Source organism: Choloepus didactylus, chromosome 2, assembly GCF_015220235.1.
Source record: "Choloepus didactylus isolate mChoDid1 chromosome 2, mChoDid1.pri, whole genome shotgun sequence".
In the NCBI taxonomy this organism is placed as follows: Eukaryota; Metazoa; Chordata; class Mammalia; order Pilosa; family Megalonychidae; genus Choloepus; species Choloepus didactylus.
The window spans coordinates 53,697,433-53,721,762 of record NC_051308.1 but is presented as its reverse complement, the minus strand read 5'-3'; the positions used below and the strand labels follow the sequence as shown (position 1 = coordinate 53,721,762).

The window sequence follows — 24,330 nt, the reverse complement described above, 5'->3', positions numbered from 1 at the left end:
TTAGTTTAAACCCAATCTTCAGCCCCTGGCCCCTTCATGAGATGGAAATGTGGGATGTCTGGCTGATTTGACCAGTAGCTCAAAGCCTCAACCCTGAGTCACCTCATTAGCATAAAAACCATCAGCAGTAGTCCCAGGCCCACCATGAATAGCAAAAAACACTCCTACCATCTGTGGGAAATTCCAGGCTTTAGAGGATATCTCCCAGGAACCAGGGACAAAGACCAGCCAAGTTCATTGTACTATAATTCCTAAGGGGAAGAAGTAGCTGGGCCTGAGCCCTTGGACCTACCCAACGTAGGGCTGGATGCCAGCCCTTAGAGGGTGTCCCTGAGTGCTTTGCTTTCTGGGCCAGTGTTAGACAGATGGTCTCCGTGATTCAATTATAATCCCTGTGCACCACCTTTAGCCCTCCCAGAAAATCAGAGCTCAAGGCAAGGGGCAGCCTGTTTCACCTCCATTCCAGGGACCCCAGTTCTTCATGGCAAACCCTTCCAGGTAAAGCTGAGGCTGTGCTTCTGTGATTTCATCCAGCATTCAGGGACCAGGAACTGGCCATAAAGACCACTCCTATGGCCTCTGTCCATTTCTCTCATCAGAGGATTCTGTGCAAACCATCCCCAGTCCTGTGCAGGGCTCTGCAGGGAGCTCCAGCTTCCAGGTATGCTGAAGCAGGGATAGACTCAAGGGAAAAAAATTCATAGCCAGTAAATAATACCAGATATACCAAGAACTGCTCTAAGTCCTTTAGATAAATTCATTTAATGTCCAAAATAACTTTTTTTAATGCAATTTTATTGAGATATATTCACACACCATATAATCCATCCAAAGTGTACAATCAATGGCTCACAGTATCATCATCTAGTTGTGCATTCATCACTGCAATCAATTTTGGAACATCTTCATTACTCTGAAATAAAGAAAAAAAGAAAATTTTAAAAACCCCCAAAACATTCCATGCCTCTTAATCTCCCCCCCTATTATTTATACATATATTTGTCTGTATTTTATTCCTCATTTGCCTATACACTGGGTAAAGGGAGTGTCAGTGACGATGTTTTCACAATTACACAGTCACATGATAAAAGCTATATAGTTATACAATCATCCTCAAGAATCAAGTCTGCTGGATTACAGTTCAACAGATTCAGGTATTTCCTTCTTGCTATTCCAATACTCTAGAAACTAAAAAGGAATATCTATTTAATGCGTAAGAATAAACTCCAGAATGACCTTTCAACTCTATTTGACATCTCTTAGCCACTGAACCTTTATTTTGTTTCATTTCTATTCCCCTTTTGGTCAAGAAGTCATCCTCAATCCCATGATGCCAGGGCCAGGCGCATCCCAGGGCGTCAAGACCCACGTTTCCAGGGAGAATTACACCCCTGGGACTCAGGTCCCACGTAGGAGGGGGTTAGTAAGTTTACATAGTAACCTTTTAACTTAGGTTTTATCTACTTAAAATTTAGGTTTTATCCCTACAGATGGGCATGAAGAGAGTACTTCTCACAAGGTTGTGAGGACTGTGTATGGTAAATGTCACAAGGGGCTTAGCACGCCGTTCTAGTTTGCTAATGCTGCCAGAATGCAAAACACCAGAGATGGATTGGCTTTTATAAAAGAGGGTTTATTTGGTTACACAGTTACAGTCTTAAGGTCATAAAGTGTCCAAGGTAACACATCAGCAATCAGGTACCTTCACTGGAGGATGGCCAATGGTGTCCGGAAAACCTCTGTTAGCTGGGAAGGCTGGCGTCTGCTCCAAAGTTCTGGTTTCAAAATGGTTTTCTCCCAGGACGTTCCTCTCTAGGCTGCAGTTCCTCAAAAATGTCACTCTTAGTTGCACTTGGGATATTTGTCCTCTCTCAGCTTCTCTGGGGCAAGAGTCTTTCAACGGCCATCTTCAAACTGTCTCTCATCTGCAGCTCCTGTGCTTTCTTCAAAGTGTCCCTCTTGGCTATAGCTCCTTTTCAAAATGTTACTCACAGCTGCACTGCACTGAGTTCCTTCTGTTTGTCAGCCCATTTACATGGTTCCACTGATCAAGGCCCACCCTGAATGGGTGGGGCCATGCCTCCATGGAAATTATCTCATCAGAGTTATCACCTACAGTTGGGTGGGGCCCATCTCCACAGAAACACTCACGGAATTACAATCTAATCAACACTGTTAACGTCTGTCCACACAAGATTACATCAAAGATAATGGAGTTTTGGGGGACATAATGCATTCAAACCGGCACACATGCTGACTGGAATGTAGTTAGAGTGCAGTGGAGAGGAGTCATCATCGTTGGGGTGGAGGTTGTTGCAATGGGTCCTTCTTGGCTACTGCACCCTGCTACTTCTACCATCCAGGGGGCCTGATTCAGAAATGCATCTCCTGTCTTTTCCAGACTGAGGGGTGTGATCCTGAGGCCAGCCTCCCCATGACCCAGCACTGCTCTCTCCATGGTGCTCCAGGAGAATCCTCTCGCCTGCTGGACTCACGGTGGTCCCCTCTTCCAAGAACTTGGTCCACAGTCTTGCCTATCCCAGAATGTGCCAATCCCCAGGAGCAGGGCTTTGGAAGTGTTAAGCCTGAAAATAAGCCTGCTCGTTATTTTCTTCTAAAAGAAATGGTAGAATTTTTTGACTAAGATTTCTTTTCTGGAATATAGCCACATTCCTGTTGGTGTTCTAAGAGTAGAATACTAAATATGTGAGAATTTGGGATGAATTTTAATGTGACCTGTCAGGAAACAAACAAGCAAACAAACTAGGATTTCAGGATATTATTGAAACCACCACATACTAACTCGCTAGATTAGCCCCTCCCTTACTAACTTAAAGCTTTCACTTCCCCTTTTAGAATTGATGAGGGGATTGCCTAATTCCAGGACAAGTTTCTGTTTTCTTCTTTCCCTGCAGAACTGGCTAAAACTAATGAAGCATGTGCCAAAGGAGCAGCCTGAACTTAAAGTCAGCCCAGAATATAAAAATACCCTCTGAGCAGGATCAAAGTGAGCAGGAACAACAGGAAAGAAACATCATGCCCAAAAAGGAAGCGGGAGGTCTGGCCGTTACACGTGCCAGCAATGTCACGAGCCCACTCATCAAAACAGAGAAACAGTTAGCAGTTATAGCCACCTTGCAATGCCTAATTGAATTTTTAAACAGCCAATGGCAATAGCCAGCTTGCAGTCCTTAATTTAAATGTTTACTAGCCAATCACTATGTGCCAATATCCCTAATATCTTTATCTCCACCTCCCTTTGTCTAATCTAATAAAGCTCCCTTAACTCTACAGATCCAGGAGACAGAGCTGAGGACTTCCCTACTGTCTCCACTTGGCTAGCATTTGCTAATAAACTCTTTTCTCAAAATCCTGGTGTCACTGAATTGGCTTCTATGTGCAAGAATACACTTGAGTGGTTTCACTATCTCTCTATCTATTCAGATTTCAGGACAAAGAATTCTGATTCTAGTGAGCGTGGATTGGCCACTCTTTCTTGATCAGCCTTAGGAGAACTAGAATTCCTTGGCTCTCATGGCTGGGCACCCTCCTCTCCATTCTGCTCAGACCCTCGGCAAGCTGGGTGCCACTGGTCTTTGTCTCACATCTTCTGTCTCGGTGTGCCCACTGTCTACTTAGACATTTAGTCTTTTGGGGAGGATCTCTTATGATTTTTATTGTACATGCTCCCTAGTAGAGTTAATTATCTCTGGGAAGCTGGGGGGTCCTAGACATGTTTCTCTGCCTTGGGGACCAGCCTCACAAACCATGTCATAGTCAGCTCCCTTCTCTGCTGTCTACTGTTCATAGGAGAGATGTTCTGTTCTGAATAGAAAGAGAGCTGACAGCACTACCTTTCCAGGACTTTTTTTGTTTTTTTGTTTTTTTGGCAAGATAAGCAGACTGAGAAAAGTGGAATATGGATCAAGGGGAGTTCAAGCCCTATCTATTTCAGGAAATAATTTCCTAAGGTAATAATTGGATGACAAGAGTCTTGGAAAAGTCTGGGAGAAATGAGAGAATTGTTTTTTTTTTTTGTTTGTTTGTTTTTTTCCCTAGCTTTACAAACCAAAATAAACAATAAACTGCCACAACCAGATCCTGGCCCTATTGGGCCTTAGTAATGCATAGTCACGTCATTACATAATTCATTAAAAAAAAAAAATCTCTCAAAATAATTCCAAAACTTTGGAGAAGATTCAATTGTCATCAGAAATATACCAAGTAGTTCCCTGGATAGTACTGGACATTGATCATTGCTAATTCACTGTGAGCCCAACACTTGATTTTTACTCCCCCAGACTGGTGAGTTTTTAGCTTATTGGATATCCCATTAAGGCTGTAGACTAGCTTCTAGAGAAAAGCGTTTCTCTGTCCCTCAGGAGCAGGGGGTTTGGGGCAGTACATTATTATACTTGCTGTCACCTACTGACAACATCAGTTAGGAATAATAGAAGATTATCTGTGGCTTCAGTGACACTTCCTGGCCTTTGATTCTAGGGACTGGCATAAGCTGCACAAGCTAAGGATTGGCTTGCTGGTTGTTGGTATTGCAACCTGTGTCTCAATCCTTGTGCTGCAGGCATGGTGCTTTGGTGGGTCAGAGAGCAAATTCCAGGGAGAAAACAATGCTATGTTCTGGCATATTTGCAGTTTTGGTTTCAAAATGATTTGCTCTTATTCCAGGAAAAGCTAAAAATATGAATGCCCAACATAGAGAAGAGAGAAATAAACATTCCCGAGAACCACCTCTCCTGGGTGGGGAGGAGCCCGAGTTTCAGAGGAGCTGAGTGGAGACCCAAGGAGAATTGAAGGCTGTGTCCTGGGCGAGGGCAGGCTGGGGAAGCACGTAGCATCCGAAGCATTATGTTCAAGGCCTGGGTAGAAGCAACAGCTTTGCCCCTCAGTAGGCAGGATAGAAGACTGGAGGGTACTCTTTCCCAGAGAGAACTCTCCACACATGGGGGCCCTGTGGAGGCGTCTAAGGGTGGGGTGAGGGTATAGCAGCCAACAGATAGTTTGAGCATTCCTTTTAAGATATGACATGGTTTAGTGCCAGAACCTAGAAACAGCCTTCGTAGACAAGGGGTCCTTTATCTAATCACTGTCCCCTAAAGAGACTTTGGATCGACTATTCTAAAATCTAAGTTATTATTTAACTTGCTCCTAGTTGATAATCCTAGAAAAGAAGTTAACTCATTTGGTTACTTCAGTTTTAATTAATGGCCTCTTGATCTTGGAGGGTACCCTGGAAAGTATGAGATTTGAGGTTAAGTAATCCATGGAGATTTTACCAAGACTTTTTTATGCTCAAGAGTAACACTGGTTTTATCTGCTGTGGTGGTTTGAAGCCGTATGTACCCCAGAAAAACATGTTCTTAAAATTAATCTGTTCCTGTGGGTGTAAACCCATTGTAAGTAGGAACTTTTGATGAAGCTACTTCAGTTAAGGTGTGGCCCACCTCATTCAGGATGGCTCTTAATCCTATTACTGGGGTCCTTTATAAGAGACTGAAATGCAGACACAGAGAAAGGCATGGAAGCAAGACGCCGAAAGCAATGGAACCCAGAAGAGAAGAGACCAGCAGACACCACCATGTGCCTTGCCATGTGGCAGAGGAGCCAAGACTCTCCAGCAGCTGCTCTTTAGGAAGAAAGCATTGCCTCGATGATGTCTTGATTTGGACATTTTCCCAGCCTTAACTGTGAACAAAGAAATTCCCATTGTTTAAGCTAACTTATTTTCATAGTATTGCTTTGAGCAGCCTAGGAAACTAAAACACCTGCTTTCAGTTTATGCAAATGTAAAATATTCTTAACTATGTTCTGCAATATTGTGCTTTAGGCTCTTGACCACTGGAGTAGACACAAAACTATTCTTCTGTTGAAGATAATCTTGATCCCACTTTTGGGTACTCTCATAGTTGACCTCAGTCCAGCACTGGAAATGGGGAAGCCTTTGGTTTTGACACATGTCCTTGGTGTCTAAGAATAGGACCAAAGCAAATTGGTTGTCCAGGAAACAGAAGGTATGGGGAGAAAATGCAATCTTAGCTCCTCACAGTTGTTAATCTTAATCACAGTCTTTAATTGTTAATGAATTAAGTAATATTTTTGATTTGTTAGCAAGTGCCAGCTTGTAGATGCTGGTTGAAGTACAGAGTTCAGAGGAAAAAAAGACCTTAAACCTTAGTTAGCTCTTTGAAAGTAGCCCCTCCCAGCACCATCAACACCTTCTTGCCTTCCCTTCTTAGGAACTCTTCAAATATAAGGGATTTTGAGCATTTGTTCTTTCATCTTCCTAGGTCTGTAAGAGTGACAGAAAAGTAAAGTGTCATCTTCCCAAGGTGGGTTCTGTGAGAGATGTGGCTCCTTTTACATCTTTCTCCTCCTCCTCCTATTCTTATCCTATTCTCCTCCATGAGGGGAGCAGTGGCCCTTGCAGAAAGAGCTCTGGTCAAGAGGACAGGAGATGCCAAATCTAGATTTGACACTGGTTTATCACACTTAGTGCTCTTGGAAAAACCTCTTCCCCTCTCAGGAGCGCAATTTTCTCACTTATGAAGTTGCAAGAGTGAATGTTTATGATTATTTGTATGTGTATCTGTGTCACTTGATCCTTGAGTCCCTGTTTCTCTCAAAAAGGACTGAGATGAGGAGACCTAGTAAGGATTTAAGGTCTTAGGGATTCAAATGCACCAAGAGAAGCCGTGGCTCCCAAGGGTCCAATGATATATACAGGAAGGCTATTGGCTGGGTTTGCAGCATACCTGTCCTGGTGTCGAGCAGAGCCCCTGGACTCTAACAAGTATTCAAATATGTATTTTCAATGAAGGAAAGAAAAAGAGAGGAAGGAAGACAGGGGGGAGCAGAGGGGCAAATCCCATTGACATCCCATAATAAGGGAGCACAGAGGCCCTACACAGCTCTCCTTTCTGAAATTGGCTCTCCACCCACCCTTGTCTCTCTTCTTTCTGAGAGGCCCCTCTAAGATTGTAATTCCCCTTCCATGCCTTAGTTTCCCACATTACGAATAAGTTGCAGGTGGGTACCCCCACAGGAACAATTAGACCAGGCTTCGATGCCACTGGGAGGGGACCAGATAGGAAAAGCCTAGGCGGGCTGTGAGTGCAGGCAGTGGGAGGCCCGGAAGCTGGGGGCCCTGCGGATCAACGTGACTGTGAAGGTGATCGTGAAGGGCAGCGGGAGGAGCAGCAGCATGCTCCTAGGCTTCACCACTGCCAGCCTGGGCGTTGGCTGCCATGTTGCTGGACTGGAGCAGGAAGGCAGTGTAGGCCATGTCGGCTTCTTCCTTGGATGACTGAGGGAGCAACAGGAGAGGAAATCAGTATTTTGGGCATGGGCTCAGTGGGTGGGGATCTGTGGAGAGGGGATGTGCTAAGTACCCTAAATTCATTATCTAAGGCCCAAGCAGCACAAGCTTGCGTTGACCCACTGTTCTTATCCTGGCCCCCAGGCTCACCCAGAGGGACTTATTTTGAGAAACGGAAAGTTGAAGTCTCTAAAAATATGTCCCTTTGTCTCACTACCTCCTTCTGACACATGGAGTGGAACCAGCTCTGCAGCCTGGGCCTGTCCCCGGAAGCCCTGCCCACGCAGTCTTGAGGGCCAAGGTGGCCAAGGCTGGTGGCGGTCTCAGCAGTTGACGTGTTTCCTTCTCCACCAGCCCTGGGTGGTAGCCTTTCAGCACCACGAGGGCAGGCGTGCAGGCTGTCTCCAGGACTAACTCATTCCCCGAATTGTTCCTAATGCTGGGGGCTCTTCTGCTGGGAGGGAAAGTGGGTATGATCACAACGCTCAGGATTCAAGGCACAAGGAATTATCCTTTTGAGGTAGGAGGGGAGGCTGTTGTGTAGCCCAAAGGCAGGGTTGTCTCTGGTGGGACATTAAGCACTATGGCCCTTGGTTGGGGTGGGTGGTGGCTTCTTGTGATGATCATACTGCCCACCACAAGCAAATGTCTTTCAGACCCAGGCAAAAATCTGGTTCTGAGCAAAACCTCAAGCAAGGCAGGTCACCTATTGTCTGTGGGTCCCAAAGCCCAGGAGGAGCAACCACTTACTCACCAACATTTGACATTTGAGCTCCCCACCTCACCTCCCATGGTTGAATCTCATGCATTCCATGCCTCCCACTCTCCTCCTTCCTGCAAGTTTGCAGCCTGTAAATGCCATTTACCTCCTTCCTCAGCCTCATCCACATCAACACCCAGCAACAATCCCTTCTCAGTAAGATACACCTCTCCCTGGAAAAGTTCTCCTCAATAACATTTACACCATAACATCTTCCCTCTTCTGGAATTGGTCCCCACTTTGAGGTAGTTTTTCTTGATGTCTAACTGTAGTCCCTCATGCTGCATCTCCTCGTTACACAGGGAGCCTCCTTCTCCCTTCTCCCCTTACCCTTTTTGCCTTCTTGGGTTCCTCATTCTCAGTGATGCTCTCGGCAGTGTCAACGAACTCTGAGTGAAAAGAAGGGGGGTGAGTTAGGTCTCAGTACATCCTACTCTCAACCCAGTCACAGAGTCGGGTCCAGTTCTTGCTCTTCCAGGGGTTGAACGTTCCCTTCAGTGAGGAGACGTACCATTCTTTCCTCCAAGGGATGTCTCTTGAGAGACTGAAGAGGCTCCCATGTTGTCATTGGCACCAAAATCCCTGGAGTTCTCAAAGTCCGACATGCTAATGTCTGTCCTGTAGCTTCTAATTGAAATCCGGTCTGTCGGAGGAGAAGAGGGTTTGGCATAGAAGTGGGGGGTGGGTAGGTGGGTATGAGAACAACCAGCTATTAGTGACATGCCTTTCCACTGTGGGGGCCCTGCGGTAGCTCCACCGTACAGCTGAGGTGGGAGCAGGGGTCTCTGGTTGCTCATCTATGACTGCTAGCCAAAGCAGAATGGAAATGATTGTTGGGTTATCCGTCTCCTCCCCACTCCCTTTTCATGGATAATTGAGATTCAATTCCTGACCTCTGCTTGTGACTCTGTGACCTTTCAAGAGGCATCGTTTCATCCTCACGTCAGCCCTTTGAGGGCTGAATTATTATCCCTGTTTTGAATCATGAGGAAATTGAGGCATGAAATGGCGATGTGCCGAAGTCACACAGCTGATAGTCATCAACTAGGATGAAAGCCCAGTGTCCTGACATCCTGATCTCCTTTTGCTAGGCTGCCCTGCCTCTGAACTTAGACCCTGAGCAATCAGAGATGTCCTTCAAGAGACAATATTTGCACAGCACACAATTTAAGTTTTGGGTGTGTGTGGGTTTATCTCCCCCCACCATCCTTTCCCAGAAACCTTTCTGAGATAGGACAATGGCAGCCTCCTCTTTGGGTGGCTGAGCCAGAACTAAGGGCTCGGGGTTGGAGGTGGGGGCAGGGAGCATCCTGGGGACTCACCGACGTTCCTCCTGTGCCGGGCCCTGGCCACCCACAGAGCCAAGGTCCCCAGCGCCAGCACCAGGGCCAGGGGCACCAGGGTGGAGACCAGCACCGTGGAGCTGCCGCCTTGCCCTTCAGAACTGGAAAGAGGATTAAGTTAGTAAATCACTAAAAGGGAAACCTGGGGGCCCCAGGATGTACTGGCAGGTTGGTTCAGGCCAGTTTTTCTCCCAGGGTGATCTGCTCCCTCCTCCTGATGCAGCTTCCTAGCTCCATTCTTCTAAGAGGGTTTCATAGACATGGCAAAGACAAGGATGGTAGCTGCTCTCCATCCCAGACCTGGGAGGTTGAACTGAATTATGAACCCCACCCAGCCATGGGGAGAAGGTCAGAGGGCACCACGGGACCCTCCAAAGCACAAGAAGCAGCAGTAGGGGTGGGCCTGCCCCCAAGGTTCAAGAGGCAGACAGGCCCTCTTCCTTGGACCTGGCAGCCCAGCTGCAGTCCTCGGCCTCTGGGATGTACCCCGTGGTGAGCCCTGAATCCTTCCTCACCTGCCAGCATCAGCGACAGCTCTGCTCCCACCAGCTTGGTCTCCAGTATCCTCTCTGTCCTCAACGACAAGGCTGGGATCCAGTTTGGCTCTGTTCTCAACCACCCTGACATTTGGCTCCACCACCTCCTCAGTGGGAGAAGCACTTCCTTGGTTGATGTTGTGGGACCCTGAAGCAGGGGAGGGTAGGGCGGGTGGGTTATGGCTCTTCATGTTTTGTTTTCCCTGTGATTAGGGAAACTGAGGAATGAGGCTCCATTAGGAATCTCAAGGTTGTATTACAGCTCAACGCTGTTCAGGTAGGACCCAGGATGGCATTAGAAATAGAGTGATGGCCTCCTTTAGCTTGCAGAGCTGATCTCTGCTCCATTAATACCAAATTCATTTCAATCTGCAAGGCTCCACCATAGATCCAGCTGGGCCTAAGAACTGACCCATTCTTGACTTCAGGACTGGGTATGATAGTACTGTCCCCTGGTGGTAGTTTGGCAATAATCCCACAGTGAGCCGGGCAGATCCACTGGACCCAGACAAACTAGGATTTCTAAGAGGATTAAAAACACCCTAATCGGAGATAAAACATTTCATGTGACATCTAAAAAAGAGGCTTAAAATACAAACATTGACAGAATAGGTTGGCTTGATTTTCTTTCATCAGATCTGTAAAGGAAGGTATCTGTCCCTCTTTTGAGAACAGGCTCTGGCAGTGGGAGGAGGCACAGGTATATTGTATATGACAGTGGACCCTGGAATTTCTATCTATAGAAGAGCTTAGGGACTGCAATCTGCTCTGAAGGGAAAACTATGGGACTTAACTTGAAGCTGAGGTTAAATGGCAAACCCACTATTTTTACTTAGTTTGTATGGTTATTTTGGATGCCATTTTGGAGGAAAAAATAAGTCTTTGGAGGTTAAATCTGCCCCCCCATCCTTACGGTGTAACCGAGGGGCCACCCCTGATTGAGAAGCTGTTAGGCAGGGGCCTTAGAGGATCCTGAGGGGTCCTCAGGGGTGCAGGCCCTGCCCACAGAGACTCACCTTCTGCTGCCTCCTCCACGGCCACATAGATGGCCACAGTGTCTCCGTAGCGGTGGCCCTGCTTCACCCCACACCAGTACCACCCCGCATCGGCCTTGGTGACTGGGTTCAGGGTCAAGAAGATGATCCGGCTCTTCTCGTCGCAGTTCACGAAGGCCTGGCTGGGGCCTTCATCTTGGCTGGGCAGAGCCTGGCAGCCCCTGTTGCTCCACTTGCACCAGTATTTCTCATGAGAGTGGAACTTGCATGGGAAGTGACAGGGGAGCTTGAGAGTCCCTCCCAGCTGAGCAGTGACATTCTCCTGTACCTTTAGGTTTGGCTCTCCTGGAGCAGGGAGGGAGCAAAAAATAGGCAAGGAAGTTTGCACTGCAGTTGATACTACAGGGACGTGACTGTGGTGGGGACCTTTGTCCACAACCCGTTTCCTCTATGGGAAGCATTGCAAATAAATGCACTATACTGAATACATAGGAAATGTAATTGTGCATCTGCGTAATAATTATTATTGATGGCCACCACGAATCAACCCAGATTCTATCATAGAACCTAGAACCTTGCATGACTTCAGTATGATTTCTTTCTCTTCCCTTCTCTTTCAGGCTTGACACAAATTGCTGTACTCAGTACTCTACTTTAGCTGATGCTGGATATGCTGTAAAAGAAGGAATGTTCTTCATCATAGGAGGTGCTCCATGTGGTACAGTAGTTTGAAGGATGTGGGGTGTGTGCTAGCACTTGCTACAGATACAAAAATGATGCACACTCCTGAGGACTCTCCCATCCAGCGTGGAGTTAGGTGGGACGGGGGAAGAGTGACTGGGGCTGCTGTTGCTGCTGAATGGAGAGGTTCCCAGGGCAACCCCCTTCCCTCCTGTCCCAGTTCAGCTCTTACCTTCCACAATCCTGAGCTCCACGGTGGACCTCCAGCGAACATCGCCATTGGTCAGGCACCAGTAGAAGCCAGCGTCCTCGGAGGTGAGCCTGTTGAGTACGACGGTGTAGGTGCCGTTGCCCGGCTCCTCGTACAGTGCGAGCCTGCCCTCGTACTCTTCGTTAACCAGCCCCTCGCTTTCCACCAACAGCGGGCACTGGCCATTTTGAGTGTTATTCCAGCGACACCAGTACTTCGGGTGGTCTCTTTCTTTAGGGTTGTAGGGGCAGAGCACAGCCACAGAGCCCCCTGCCACACCTTTCACCACAGAAGGACTATGAGGAATCCTGGTCTCTAGAAGCACAGACAGAGAGATGTGGGACGGGAGGACGGCAACACAGGAACAGTCTTGCCCAGCCTGGCTAACTTTTCGCTCCCCGTGGTCTCGGCCAGGGCGGGGAGTGACACTTAGACTCATTACCTCATCCTCTTCAGGAGACGGAAAAGACTCACCTAATGACAGAGTCTGTAGCGAGGACCACTGGGACCAAACTCCTGTGAACTTAACCACAAGCTTTGTCATCTTGTTCCCTTTTCCCACCTTATTCTGAGCAGAGAACGGAAGGAGTTTAAGGAGAGGATATCAGCCCTTCTCCTTTGGCTTCTGACCTAATCTTCCTCTACAGATGCTTTTGTCTGTTCATCACATAAAAATGGTCATATGGATTTTCTCCAAGTGAAGAAAATATATTTAGAATGGAATGATTTAGAATATAAACTATGCAGCATAGAGAGGTTTAATTATTTAGAATCCTGAGGAGCATTTCAAAGATGCTCCTCCAAGCAGCTAAAACCAAGGTCCAGAGAGAACCCTGGGGGACCCCAGATGCAAAGTTACCCCAGATGCAGAGAAATGATGCATGGGGCGTATGAGCCCCTTAAGGAACTCACAAGGACATATACTTTGAAGGACAAGTGCTGGTTTGCTACTTCTCATGAGGGCAATTCAATGTAGAGCATTTCAGGGTGAGAAGGAGCAGGGTTGAATTATTTCATCACACTGATGGTTCTCCAAAGTAGAGCTGGGTAGGCCAGATCATGCCCTAATAACCCTAAGAGAGGCTGGAGCAGAAATTGAGAGGCTATGGCCTTGCCTTCACAGGAAAGCTAAGCCCAAACCTTCTCTCATCTGAGTATGAGGGATGGGCTGCCACCCTGCCCAGGGGCCAGTGGGAGGGGACACTGCATGCCCTGTCATGGCACTAGGGTTCCATGTTAGGTCCTCGTGGGGGTCGCACACTGTGCCTCTCTGAAACCCAGGCAATGTACAAGTCCTGCCTCAATCAGGACCTTCACTCTCTACATTTCTGTTCAGTGAGGACAGCAGTCAAAAGTCCTTTGATAACAGAGGAGAATAATTAAGAGCTAACACAGGCAGAAGCCACATTTTCTAGCTCTCCTTGTTATGGGTTAAATTGTGTTCCCTCAAAAGGCATACTCAAGTCCTAAGTCCCAGTCTCTTGTATGTGACCTTATTTGGAAAAAGGGTCTTTGAAGATGTGATTAGTTAAGGCGAGGCCAACTAGATCAGGGTGGGCTTTGATCCAGTATTACTGGAGTCCTTATAAGAAGAGAAAATTCGGACCCAGACCCAGACAGATGTGGGGGAGACAGCCACATGAAATTGGAGGAGTCACTGCAGTGCTGTCTGTAAAAGCCAAGGAATGCCAAGGAGAGCTGGCAAACATCAGAGACTAGCAGAAGCAAGGAAAGAGTCTCCCCTCCAGACTTCAGATGCAGCATGGCCCTGCCGACACCTTGATTTTGGACTGTAACCTCTAGAACAATGAGAGAGCACATTTCTTTTGTTTTGAGCCCTCCAGTTTGTGGGACTGTGTTCCGGCAGCCCTAGGAAACTAAGACGTTCCCGTACGAGCTGCTGTCCACACAGCATCCCTTTCAGGGCTGATCGGTGAATGGGTTTTGTTGACCGAGACATGAATAATGATGAACAGATTTACAATTCATGCCCTAGAAAAGGGAACCAAGCTAGGCTCTTGCTTGCTGGATTGCCTTGCCCTTTCCCTGCCCCACCCCAGGCTCTCACCCTCATTGACGAAGAGTTGCCAAGCCTGGACGGGCCAGCCTTCTGCTGGCCCACCTGAGGGGTGGGCTCCGCACAGGTAGAGCCCTGCGTCCTCCTTCTTCAGGCCCGTGATCGCCACACTAAAGAAGCCTTTCTTGTCCTTGGGGGTGAGCAGGATCCTGCCCTCAACGGCTGTAGTCTTATTCCCCAGGGTATTGATGACTACATCACAGGCTTCCCCCTTGGTCATCCGGCACAGGAATTTGGGCACATCTGCCACCTCGGTGCCCAGGTCACAGTCAAAGTTTATCGAGCTTCTCAGATCTCCGTAAAGCAGCTCAGGCTCGGGCTTCAGCACTTGGAGGTCAACAACCCTCTGCTCATCGCTGGGCTCGCGGTCTCCGATCTTGCAGATGTATATGCCAGCATCTCTGAGCTGGAGTTGTTTGATGGAGACTTGGAACTCCAATGAGCTCGTACCCTGGATAGTTAATTTTGCTCTTTCTTTATAGCTGGGGTCAGTATTCCCATTGGAGTCGATGAGTACGGGGCAGCTCTGGCCTGACTTCTTGCAAAATGACTTCTTCTTCTGAATATTCTCAAATTTGAAAGGACATTTGATGATCACACTTTTGCCCAGGTCTGCTGTGTAGACCTGTGTGCCCTCTGGGAGCTCAGGACCTGCAGGATGGGATTGGATGGGGGGTGAGTTGTGGTTCCTCTTTCTTGCAGCACCGGACTGCTCTTTGTTCCCATTGGGAGTCTGGGAGTGCTTATCACCTGGAACACCCCCCCCCCCAGAGGGACCCTACCAACATATATCTTCCAAGGCCCAGCTTTACTGCCCCTTCCTCCCTGAAGCCTTCCCCAAGCTGGCACTAATCTCTACCTCTTCTGTGCTCTCTTGGCACTTACATCTGAATCACTTACTACATCCAAACTTGTGAATAGTTAATTATGTTCCTCTCTGTCTTCCCCAGAAACTGGAAGCTCTTTGAGGGTAGATATTTATGCTTGGCTCCCTTGCAGAGCCTAGCGCAATGCCTACACAGCGCAGGTGCCTAAATTAATGCACTCTGAAATGAAGGCAATGAATGTAAGTAACAGGGTGGAGGATTTCAGCACATGGCAATAGAAGTTTCTAAAAATTAGAACAGTCCAAACATGGAACGGGCTGCTGGTGAAGTGAGCTTCAACCACTTAATTTAATCAGAGGCTGCATAGGGTGAACTTTAAGCTCTCCTCTGCTCTTAAGATTCTGAAATTCTATGGATATCCATCACCATCTGAATGAGTTCTTTATTTGGCTCACAAGCAGACAGTAGGCACATCACAAAGGAGTGACACATATCTTTGGGAGCTCCTCATCTCTCCCAAATTTCCTCCCTTAAGGTCTCTTCTCTTTTAAGATGCCCTTGTACTCGTTGTTGAAACCTAGTCAGAAAGACTTTCAGAATTGTTTCTTCCCCAAATCAAACAAGCCTTAAAGAATGACCTGTACCTTCAGGGCCTTGTTCTTTGGGAGAGAAATGATAATCTCATTTATGCTAATAGTGTTGATGGGCTAATGGAGCCCAGGTGACAAATGTGCATTTGAAAGGAACCTTCCAGTGACACAAAGCCTTGATCTAAAGGTACCTTAATGGCAGGGATTAAAGGATCCCTGTGGCTTACAGACCTTTTGTCCCATCTGCAACAAATGCAAGAGAGAAGTTGTCCTCTTGGTGCCCTTCTAAGCTCGGGCCTAAGTAAAGCCCTAAAACGTTACTGGCCCTGAAGAACTAGAAAGGTCCAGCCACTATCCCCATGTGGACCCCATCTGTCTCATTCCCATCTCTTATTATGAAAAGTCCTTGTATCCAGAGGGTGGAGGACCCTCAGCCTTCCTCACCTCCTCCCAGGACCACAAACCCTTCCCTCTAAGGAAATTCTTCCTCAAGCCCTCCCCACTGCATCACGTTTCCACAGAAGCTCAAGGAGCTTCGGTCCTTACCCTGGCCGACCTCCAGGCTTACATCAAAGGACAAGCCTCGGCTACTTATGCCCAGACCACACTTGTAGTGCCCAGTGTCATTCTGGGTGAGATGGGCAATGTCCACCACAAACATGTTGGTCTCCGGGAAGTTGGTGAGGTTGGCTCTGCCCTCATATTCCTTGGAAACGTAGCCCTCCGAGGAGATGAGGGTCATGCAGCGGCCCCTGGCTCCCTGCTGGCACCAGTACTTCCTGGAATGCCGGTTGACAGAGGTGGCTGGGTAATAGCACTTGATGGACACCGAGCTGCCTTCCACACTACTCACCTCCTTGGGACCGAATATGGGACTCTTCATGGAAACCACTGTGGAAGAGATAAGACAGAAGCTTTCTGAGGCCCTTGGGGAGTAAAGTCTGCTGAAGGGATCCAGACCATCCACACTGAGGAGATGAAATTTTCCATTTAGCACATGGGCCTTCTGTGGAATATTTACCACGTAAATCTTTACCTAGACATTTGCTGGGATTGGGTAAAATGATTGATTGATCATTAGGTTCTGATTATAATTGATTAATGATCATTCAAAGACAATGGGATGGCAAACTTATTTAATGATATTCCTTGTTTATAAATAATAATAATAATGCCACCTTTGTAGGGAGCTTTGCTTTCACATTTGCTATTATTTCCTTTTATTTATAAAAACCCTTTGTAGATTTTTTCCAGATAAAAATATTGAGAGACTGGGAGGATAAGTGATTTTCTCAAAATCCCATAACAAGTCTTAGAAATGTTTGATCCAGAGATCAAGGTCTTTTTTCCCAGTGAAGACCCTTCACCAAATCCCTGGCCTTGGAGTTTGGAATTGTCATTTCTGTCCCCGATCCCCGATTCTCACCAATCCTTTTGTAGTGATGTTTCTGCATTGTCTCTATGTGACTCCTCCTCAAGGGAATGCATGTTTTGAGAGGGACATCCCTGGGGATGGGCCTGATTTCAAGGTCCCCAGGGAGCTGGATCCTGGAAGAGGGTACGGTGAAGGGGGTGGAACCATGGGGAGTTGGCACCTGGCAGACCCACCTGAGAAGACAGCCAACAGGCAGGTGAGGAAGAAGAGGGTCATGGCCGGAGCTCCTGAGTGGGGCTGTGCTGCCCAGGCCAACTTCTTGTGTGAGATGCTGTAAGACAATAACGACAAGGAGATGAAGCCCTTCTGTCTTCCAAGACCAGCTGACCTTAGAGTTTCTATAATACCTGTTTGGCTTTTTGTCTCCAGCCACTGACAAACAACCTGTTGAATCAATGGATGGCTCCACCTTACCCATTACACCTCAAAGACCCATATCACAGTGCTTACTGTTCCTCAACAGTTAAAGCAGATTTTGTCTTCTCAACTAAGCTGCAAGATCCTTTGGTATAGAGATAGAGGCACTGTTTCTTCTGTATCCTTACTCAAGAGGGCTGGTCCTGAGCACACCTAAGGCCTTTGGAACTGCTCACTTGCTAGCTGGCTGACGGGTTATTGTGAACACGTGGCCCCATCTTTCCATTACAGGTGCCCTCCATGTGTCCCTGGGAGGTGGAGGGTCTAGCATATTTTATGGTATTTTTAGTTGAGCAAACTAAGGCGCATAAAGGAGGGCTAATAATTATTAGGGTTGTAAATGTAATCATAATGGTGATAGCCAGCATCAACTGTTCTCTTACCATGCCCCAGGCACTGTGCTAAATAGTTCCCATGCTTTATCACATTTAAACTTTATATCGACCCTATGAGGTGGGTGTTCTTATCCTCATTTTATACCTGAGGAAATGAAAGTTTAAAGCCTAAGCACTTTTTTCAAGGTGACTCGGGGATTAAGTGTGTATGAGGGAGGGTGGGGAGGCAGGATTTGAACCCAGCCATGTCTGAATTCAAAGACCATGCTCTTGACCCCTTGCAGCCTATTGCATTGCAACTCAAATATGATAACATGCTTATATCTTACGCTTTTTCCCGTTATTTGTAGAGCCCCCTTTGCTGATGAAAGCACTGCCATTTACACTATCTTATCTGAGCCTTATAGCTTCCATTTGAATGGAGTACTTGGATTAAATTACAACCATTTTATGGATAAGAAAACAGAGATCTCGAGATGTTGAGTGACCTGTCCAAGGTTTCCCAGTGACTAGGTAATGGGGTCAGGGTGAAAAACACAGGTGTTGGCCTTTATTATTCAGCCTGGTAAAGCCAGAACAGACAAAGATGAGAACACAAGATAAGGCCCCACTCAGAGGGAGCAGCACGCTGCACCTTGCCGCTGTGTGGAGGACTCAGCCCAGGGCTGGGAAGGACGAGGGTGCCAGTGCCTGGCCTGACTGCAGCCTAGAGGAGAAAAGAGGAGGAGGGACGGGGAAGAGAGGAGTCGGTGCTTTCCCATGGATTTTGCTGGGCTTTAAACTTGATAACAGACTGACAAAATAGAGTGTTAAAATGAGAAAACATGATAACAAGTAATAAGCACCCATAAAGATAAGGAAGCTCCCAAGGGAGAGGGGAGGGACTCACCACAGCCCAGGGCATTATCTCCTAGCCCTCCCCTCACTACCTTGGCCCCTGCCTGCTGCTCTTAGAGACACCCTTTACCAGACCGAGCCAAAAGCAATAGAGTTGTTTATCTTGGTTATTTCTTTTCAGTTGGGGATTTCCCAGCAAGGAAACCTTTCATTTCCTTGTAGAGATAAAGGTATTCTGTTTCTCCTGTTCTTTGGAAAAGTAAAGGGGGAGGCGTAGGGGAAGTGGGTGTGAATATGGGTGTCTCAACTCTTGAGTCCAGTTAATTGGTCCACACATTTCAGTCCAGGCCAAAGATTAACTCTTGGAGTGAGGCCCTAGCCAAACACTAGAGTTGACCCCAGTGTGGATGTGCTCAAGGGATGCTGGGAGTTGGGGAGAGGGGGGCATCTGGGTAGGCACCGCAGGCCACCATGGGACAGGCTCCCAGGTGTCTATTCTGGGGCAGTTGTTGGGGGGTGGGGGTGGGGGGGGCAGAGGGCTGGCTGCAGGGTACCAGGGAATTTGCCATTTCCATTTGTGCTAGCTCTGGGGGCAGTCACACGTGGGAGGACAAAATGCCACATGCTTTTAAGAGCCCAATCCAGCAGTAGCTTTCCTTCATTCTCAGCCCCATCGTCATCTTTAGATAAGCAAGCTCCCTGATATTACTGTGAGACAGTTGTGGGTCTTCCCATGGATGAGTTGGGGGATGTAGCTCTGGATTGGCAAGGTGACTTGACTGGGTTACAGCAAATCAAATGCCAGGTTTTTCAAGGTGGAGTCCCGACTTCCAGCACAGGCTTCCTCTCCACTTGTTCAATGCTAGGGTGGCTATGCATGTCCACTGGAGCCTGCTACCCATTACCCTCTGCCTGGCCACAGGCCACGGGGTAGACTATCAGGGATGCCCAGCTAGAAAGGCCAATCTGGCAGAGGGTGACCTCAGCAAGGAAGTGTGGAGTCCAGTCCCATGGGCAATGACTGGAGGGAGAGGGCTCTCACAATTTCTGTATCAGGGAAGCTTCTTTGCCAGAAGCTAAAAACTGAACACTACTTCCCTGCTAGCAACTGAAAGGACTCTGGGCTTCAAGAATCATTAAAGACCCCTTCCTCTCAAAACCAGACTTTTGGCTCTGGGCAATCCCAGTCCCAGGGTGGCTGGAGCTAGATTTGCTGAAAGAAGGAAGGAAGGAAGGAGAATAACATTTACTGGGCACCTACTAAATGCCAGATGCTTTACTAGGTTCTTTTCTTTTATGATTTCACACGTGATCAAGGGAACCCAAAGGCAGGTTTTATTATCTTCTTGTTGCAGATAGGAAATCTACAGGTTGAAGAGATTTTTGGCCCAAGACCCACAATGAAATAGGAATTTGAGAGTGCTCCACCTTTTTCAGTCCTTGAATGAGCAGAGGGGCTTCTTCCATTGGGATATATGGATGCTAATAACCATCATGCACAAAGACACCTTTTCTGGCCTGTAAACTGGGAGTTATTTTTCCACTGGTGAGGCTAGGCTATTCAAGATTGTTCTCTTGCCAAGTTAGCGCCCCTGATATATTCATACCATATGTGTGCACGATTGTGGATGGAGGCAGGGGTTTAGGCTTGTGTTGGAGAATAGTTTGTCTCTTTATAAAATTAATCTAACTAGCTCCCCTTCAGTTAAAGTGTCTGTTCTTCAAGTCCAAATCTGTGGTTTCTAATTTCAGGTTCTCTTGATATTAGGGTATCCTGGGCCCATGTCCTGGCCTGGCTTCTGGTGAGCCATAGCCAACTCTTGCCTCTTCATTTGCTTGGAAACACAGCAGAGAATTGGTCAGGGGTCTCCCAATAGCTAGGGCTCAGAGAAGATGGACAGAGCATGCATTTGCCAAGTTGGCAGCTGCTGACTATTCCTGGGAGTATGAACTTGGAGGAGCAGGACGCTCTGGAGTCCAGAGGAGTGGGGATGGCTGGCATGGCTGGGGAAGGGGACTTCCCTTGGCCTGAACAGTCCTTTCCCCTACTTTCAGGAGAGGCGCTGCCTGAGTCCATTTGGGGGTGTCCCTCTCATCTCCCCAGGGTGGGGGATCCCAGAAATCACAAAATCACTGAGGGAGGGAGAGCAGTCTGAGTGACTTGGAAGGGCTTCAGACTTGTGAATGATAGACAGGAGCTATGATTTAGCAAGTTTATGTAGGAGTTTATATAAGTACTAGGAGTCTGGGAAAGACTCCAGGTAAAGGCAGTGTTAGGGGAAGGGGATCAGAATGCAGAGGGCAAGGAGATGGAAAGGAATAGTCAAAGGGTCCTGAGAATGTCTGAGCTAGAAAGATCCAAGACTCTGTCAAAAGGGACCTGCTATTATGGCAAGACATAAGCAGAAATCAAGCATTTGAACTGACAGTATTACGAAGATCTCAGAATAGGCCTTGTGGATTTCTAGAAGGCCTTTTAACAACGACTTAGAACCTCTGTTACTGAATCCAGCCCATTCTGCCTACATGTGTAGGTATTTATCTCATCCATTCCACTGCATGGCGAGTTCCTGGAAAGCCGGGGCCAACTATGATTAATCTCTCCTCCCCAGAGGGGCTTGCATGACTGTGTGCTCAGCAAAGGCTGATTGGATTGGAAATGGTTACATCCTTGTCCTTTCTCTGAGAGGGGACAAAGACAGGGCTGATTTCTCTCACTTTGCTAAACGCCTTCCTGGTTCTGGGCACCCAAGGGGCAATTGCATGAAGCAGAACCTGGAGGATCGAGGAGAACCCAGGAGTCCAGCATTCTGCTCTGCCAAGGGCTCCTGGGAGAGCCCAACTACTTGGACAAAATATATTGGCTCAATCCTCTCATCTGTAAAATGGAGATAATAGTCCCGGCCTCTTCTAGCTTGAAGGGCTAGTGCAAGTTGTGGGAATATGGAGGGAGAGATAATGGGATAATGTATTTGCTAGTACTTAATAGAAAGTATAAAGCACTTAATATGAAGCCCCTAAAACATAAAGTTCTCTTTAACCATAGAGGTACAATTACTCAACCATGGGGGCGGGGTGGGGTGGGGTGGTGGGCTGCACACTTGACCTTCATGCAAGGTTGCTATGCACTTGAAGAGGAGCACAGAATGTGGATTTCTCAGCTTGGCTATCAGCTCTGTCCCTTGGTGGCTGTGTGATTGGGGGCAGGCTGTTGAAATGCTTTGAGCCTCAAGTTCTTCATCTGTAAACTGGAGATAACCATACCTATTAGAGAGTCACTAGAAGGATTAAATGAAACAACATAGGTAAAGTCCTTAGTATGGTGTCGGGTTTATAAAACCTTAGTTCCTTTCCTCTCTGCTCTCTACAATCACCACAGCCCTCTCTTTCCCCTGTCACAGAGTGACAGGAAAACAGAAGTCTGTTTGCTGGGTATTCTTTGAAGACAAGGGGTGAGCTTTCTAATTGGACCAGCACGGACTGAGAGAGGAGACAAATGCTTTGGAATAGAAGTGGGGAATAATACGTATTGTTAAAATATAATGTGCTCTTTCCAGGTATTTTACTGGTAACTCATTCAATTGTCACAGCAACCCCCGGAAGTAGGATAAAATGGGCAAACCCATTTCACAGATGAGAAAATTGAGGCACAGAGAGGTAAGAAATTTGCTCAAGGTTGCACAGCTAGTAAGTGACTGAGAATTGAAATGCAAGTACTGGATCAAGAATCCAGACTTAGTCACTCTGCTATACTGCAGAGGGCCTTGACTTTGAGAAGAAGCAGTCAGGAAAGGTAGGAACAGAAAATCTAATCTTAGAGGAGAGGGTTAACTTGTCTTTCTTCACTATGCTTTTCATAGGAAGGGCAAGTCCTGTAAAGTGGCACCTAGACCCAAAGGCAGGTGCCAACAGAGAAATTTCTTCCTGGAAAATAATATCAGCTGCTATTAATGTGCAGAATGTTACATTTGTTTCCCATAACCGGGTGAAGTAATCTCAAAGCTTCTTTGTACTCCATTACACTGTGTCAATGCCAGTGATGCTGAGACTCCAGCCCCAGCCCACCCAGAGGAAGGATGAGACGTAGATGAGCACAATGCAAGGGTAAGAATAATTTTTTTTTTTTAAAGTTAGGTCTTTTTTTTTTTAAGCCCCCATGACCATATCAAAATGATGGTGCCAAAATGTCCTCCTACACACTTGCCAGGTGACCTTATACCACTCACATGAGCTCACAAGAGTCTTAGTTTCCTTAACTGTAAAATGGGATCATGATCAGTGCCTTATCTACCTTCCAGGTTTGTTTCAGGTGGGAATGAGATGATGCTGTGAAAGTCCTTCGTAAGAGGATTTACACAATGGAAGCCCGATGGTATCTCACTAAAATAAAACCACCGAAGTCCAGAGGTGCAGGAGACAGGCAATGACCACAGAGCTAGTTGGTCTCCTGACTCCTGGTTCAGTGTTCTCTCTGGAACTTCACCACATCCAGAGTCAGGGAGAAAGATGGATGGAGAGTTCCAGATCTGAGTCCTGGCAGACCCTCTACTCCCAGCCACCAGATAGCTAGCTGTCTCCTACACTAACCCCTGAAATTGGCACATCCCCTCTCCAGATGTTAAGAAACCTGTAATTTCCCCTAGTGGAAGGGAGAAAGTGAAGGCAAAGGTCACAGTGCAAAACAGAGTAAGTAGCTCGGGGAGTCCCAGGCACAGTGGCAGTTCTGCAAAGGGAACTGGGGGATTTGGGGTGAATGGAGATTGCACAGCCACTACTCGTGTGCCAGCAGGCCCCCCAGCTGGCATGGGGGTACTGTCAGGGTGGGCAAGGGGAGAGGGTGCAGAGGCAAAGCCCGTGTCTGAAGCACCCTGCCTGCAGCGCCAGGAGGGCTCCAGGCTCTGGGAATGCTGCTATGCCTTGGAAATTGGCTCTGCCCCACCTTACTCGGTTATCCTGTGAGGACCTCATGTTCCCCACGTGCAACAGGGCAGCATGGTACAATGGGTTGAAACAGGAAAGGATCTCAGAGCCTCTTAGAAGCCCAGAAAAAAAAAGGGACTGAATGTGCCCTCTCTAGCAAGTTTGCAGTGGAAAACTTCAAGGCTTAGAAGTGTACCTACTATGGGCTGGTCACTTTATAGGTGTCATCTAAATCTAGGTCTGTCTGGTGTGCAATAAATCTTTGATTAATTGAACTAAATTGAAAGCTAGCAAACAATTGCTATTTTACTCTAGAGGCTACATAGCAATATTTCCTCATTTGAACCTCACACCAACCCTGAGAGATATGGCTATTTATATAGCCATTTTATAGATTAAGAAAGTGAGGCTGAGAAAGAGATTAGGTGACTTGCCTAAGGTCACACAGTTAATATACAGTGGAGGTGTTAGTCGGGAATTCAGGCACCAGCCTTGAAGCGACCACAGACATTTCTTCTCATCTGCTGGCATTTTGCAGAGAAGGGGTGGGGGCTTCCACGTGCATCCTCACTCAGCCCCCTTTCATATGCACCTCTACAGCCTGCTGCCCATTACAGCCCCCCAGGCTACCCTCCTGTCCTCTTCACCCATCTCTGTGAGTCTAGGAGTTGTGAAAGCCAGGTATCACCCGAGCCACCACCCCGAGCCCTTCTCAGATGGCATCCTATCCAGAGATCCCAGAGAAGACACACTTACTTTTAGCCACTTCCTTCTCTCCTATTACCAGGGTTTTGGGGTCACAGCTTGCTGGCCAGTCGGTGGCCTCCTTCTCTCCGGAAGTTGCCAGCAGGGCACTGGATGCTGCTGCCAAAACTGAAACTGTGTGTCGTTCTGGACCCACACCTGTTTTGAGCTCTTAAAGGGACACTGTCCTGCAGGCACAGTGGCCAGCTAGGGGCACGTGACCCCCACCAATCCCCTGCTTTCCTTTGCT

The 24,330-nt window shown here is 47.4% G+C and overlaps 1 protein-coding gene across 1 annotated transcript; it reads right to left on the bottom strand.

Moving 5' to 3' along the window:
* Positions 1 to 6,061: 6,061 nt before the first annotated feature.
* PIGR (polymeric immunoglobulin receptor) lies at positions 6,062 to 24,250 on the bottom strand. The gene is made up of 11 exons (XM_037824859.1): positions 24,093 to 24,250; positions 17,001 to 17,098; positions 15,939 to 16,283; positions 13,967 to 14,626; positions 11,881 to 12,213; positions 10,989 to 11,312; positions 9,952 to 10,120; positions 9,416 to 9,537; positions 8,605 to 8,736; positions 8,424 to 8,482; positions 6,062 to 7,321 (listed from the first exon to the last, which is right to left on the bottom strand). Exons 2-11 carry the CDS (start codon positions 17,041 to 17,043, stop codon positions 7,226 to 7,228), a joined length of 2,283 nt encoding a protein of 760 aa, XP_037680787.1. The 5' UTR covers positions 17,044 to 17,098; positions 24,093 to 24,250; the 3' UTR covers positions 6,062 to 7,225.
* Between the last annotated feature and the right edge of the window lie 80 nt (positions 24,251 to 24,330).

Coding starts and splice junctions, on each gene's coding strand:
- PIGR (XM_037824859.1), bottom strand. CDS start 17,043: ATGACCCTCTTCTTCCTCACCTGCCTGTTGGCTGTCTTCTCAG. Junction 8,737..9,415: donor CCGGCACAGGAGGAACGTCG/GTGAGTCCCCAG, acceptor CTCCTCCGACAG/ACCGGATTTCAATTAGAAGC. Junction 8,483..8,604: donor ATCCCTTGGAGGAAAGAATG/GTACGTCTCCTC, acceptor CTTTTCACTCAG/AGTTCGTTGACACTGCCGAG.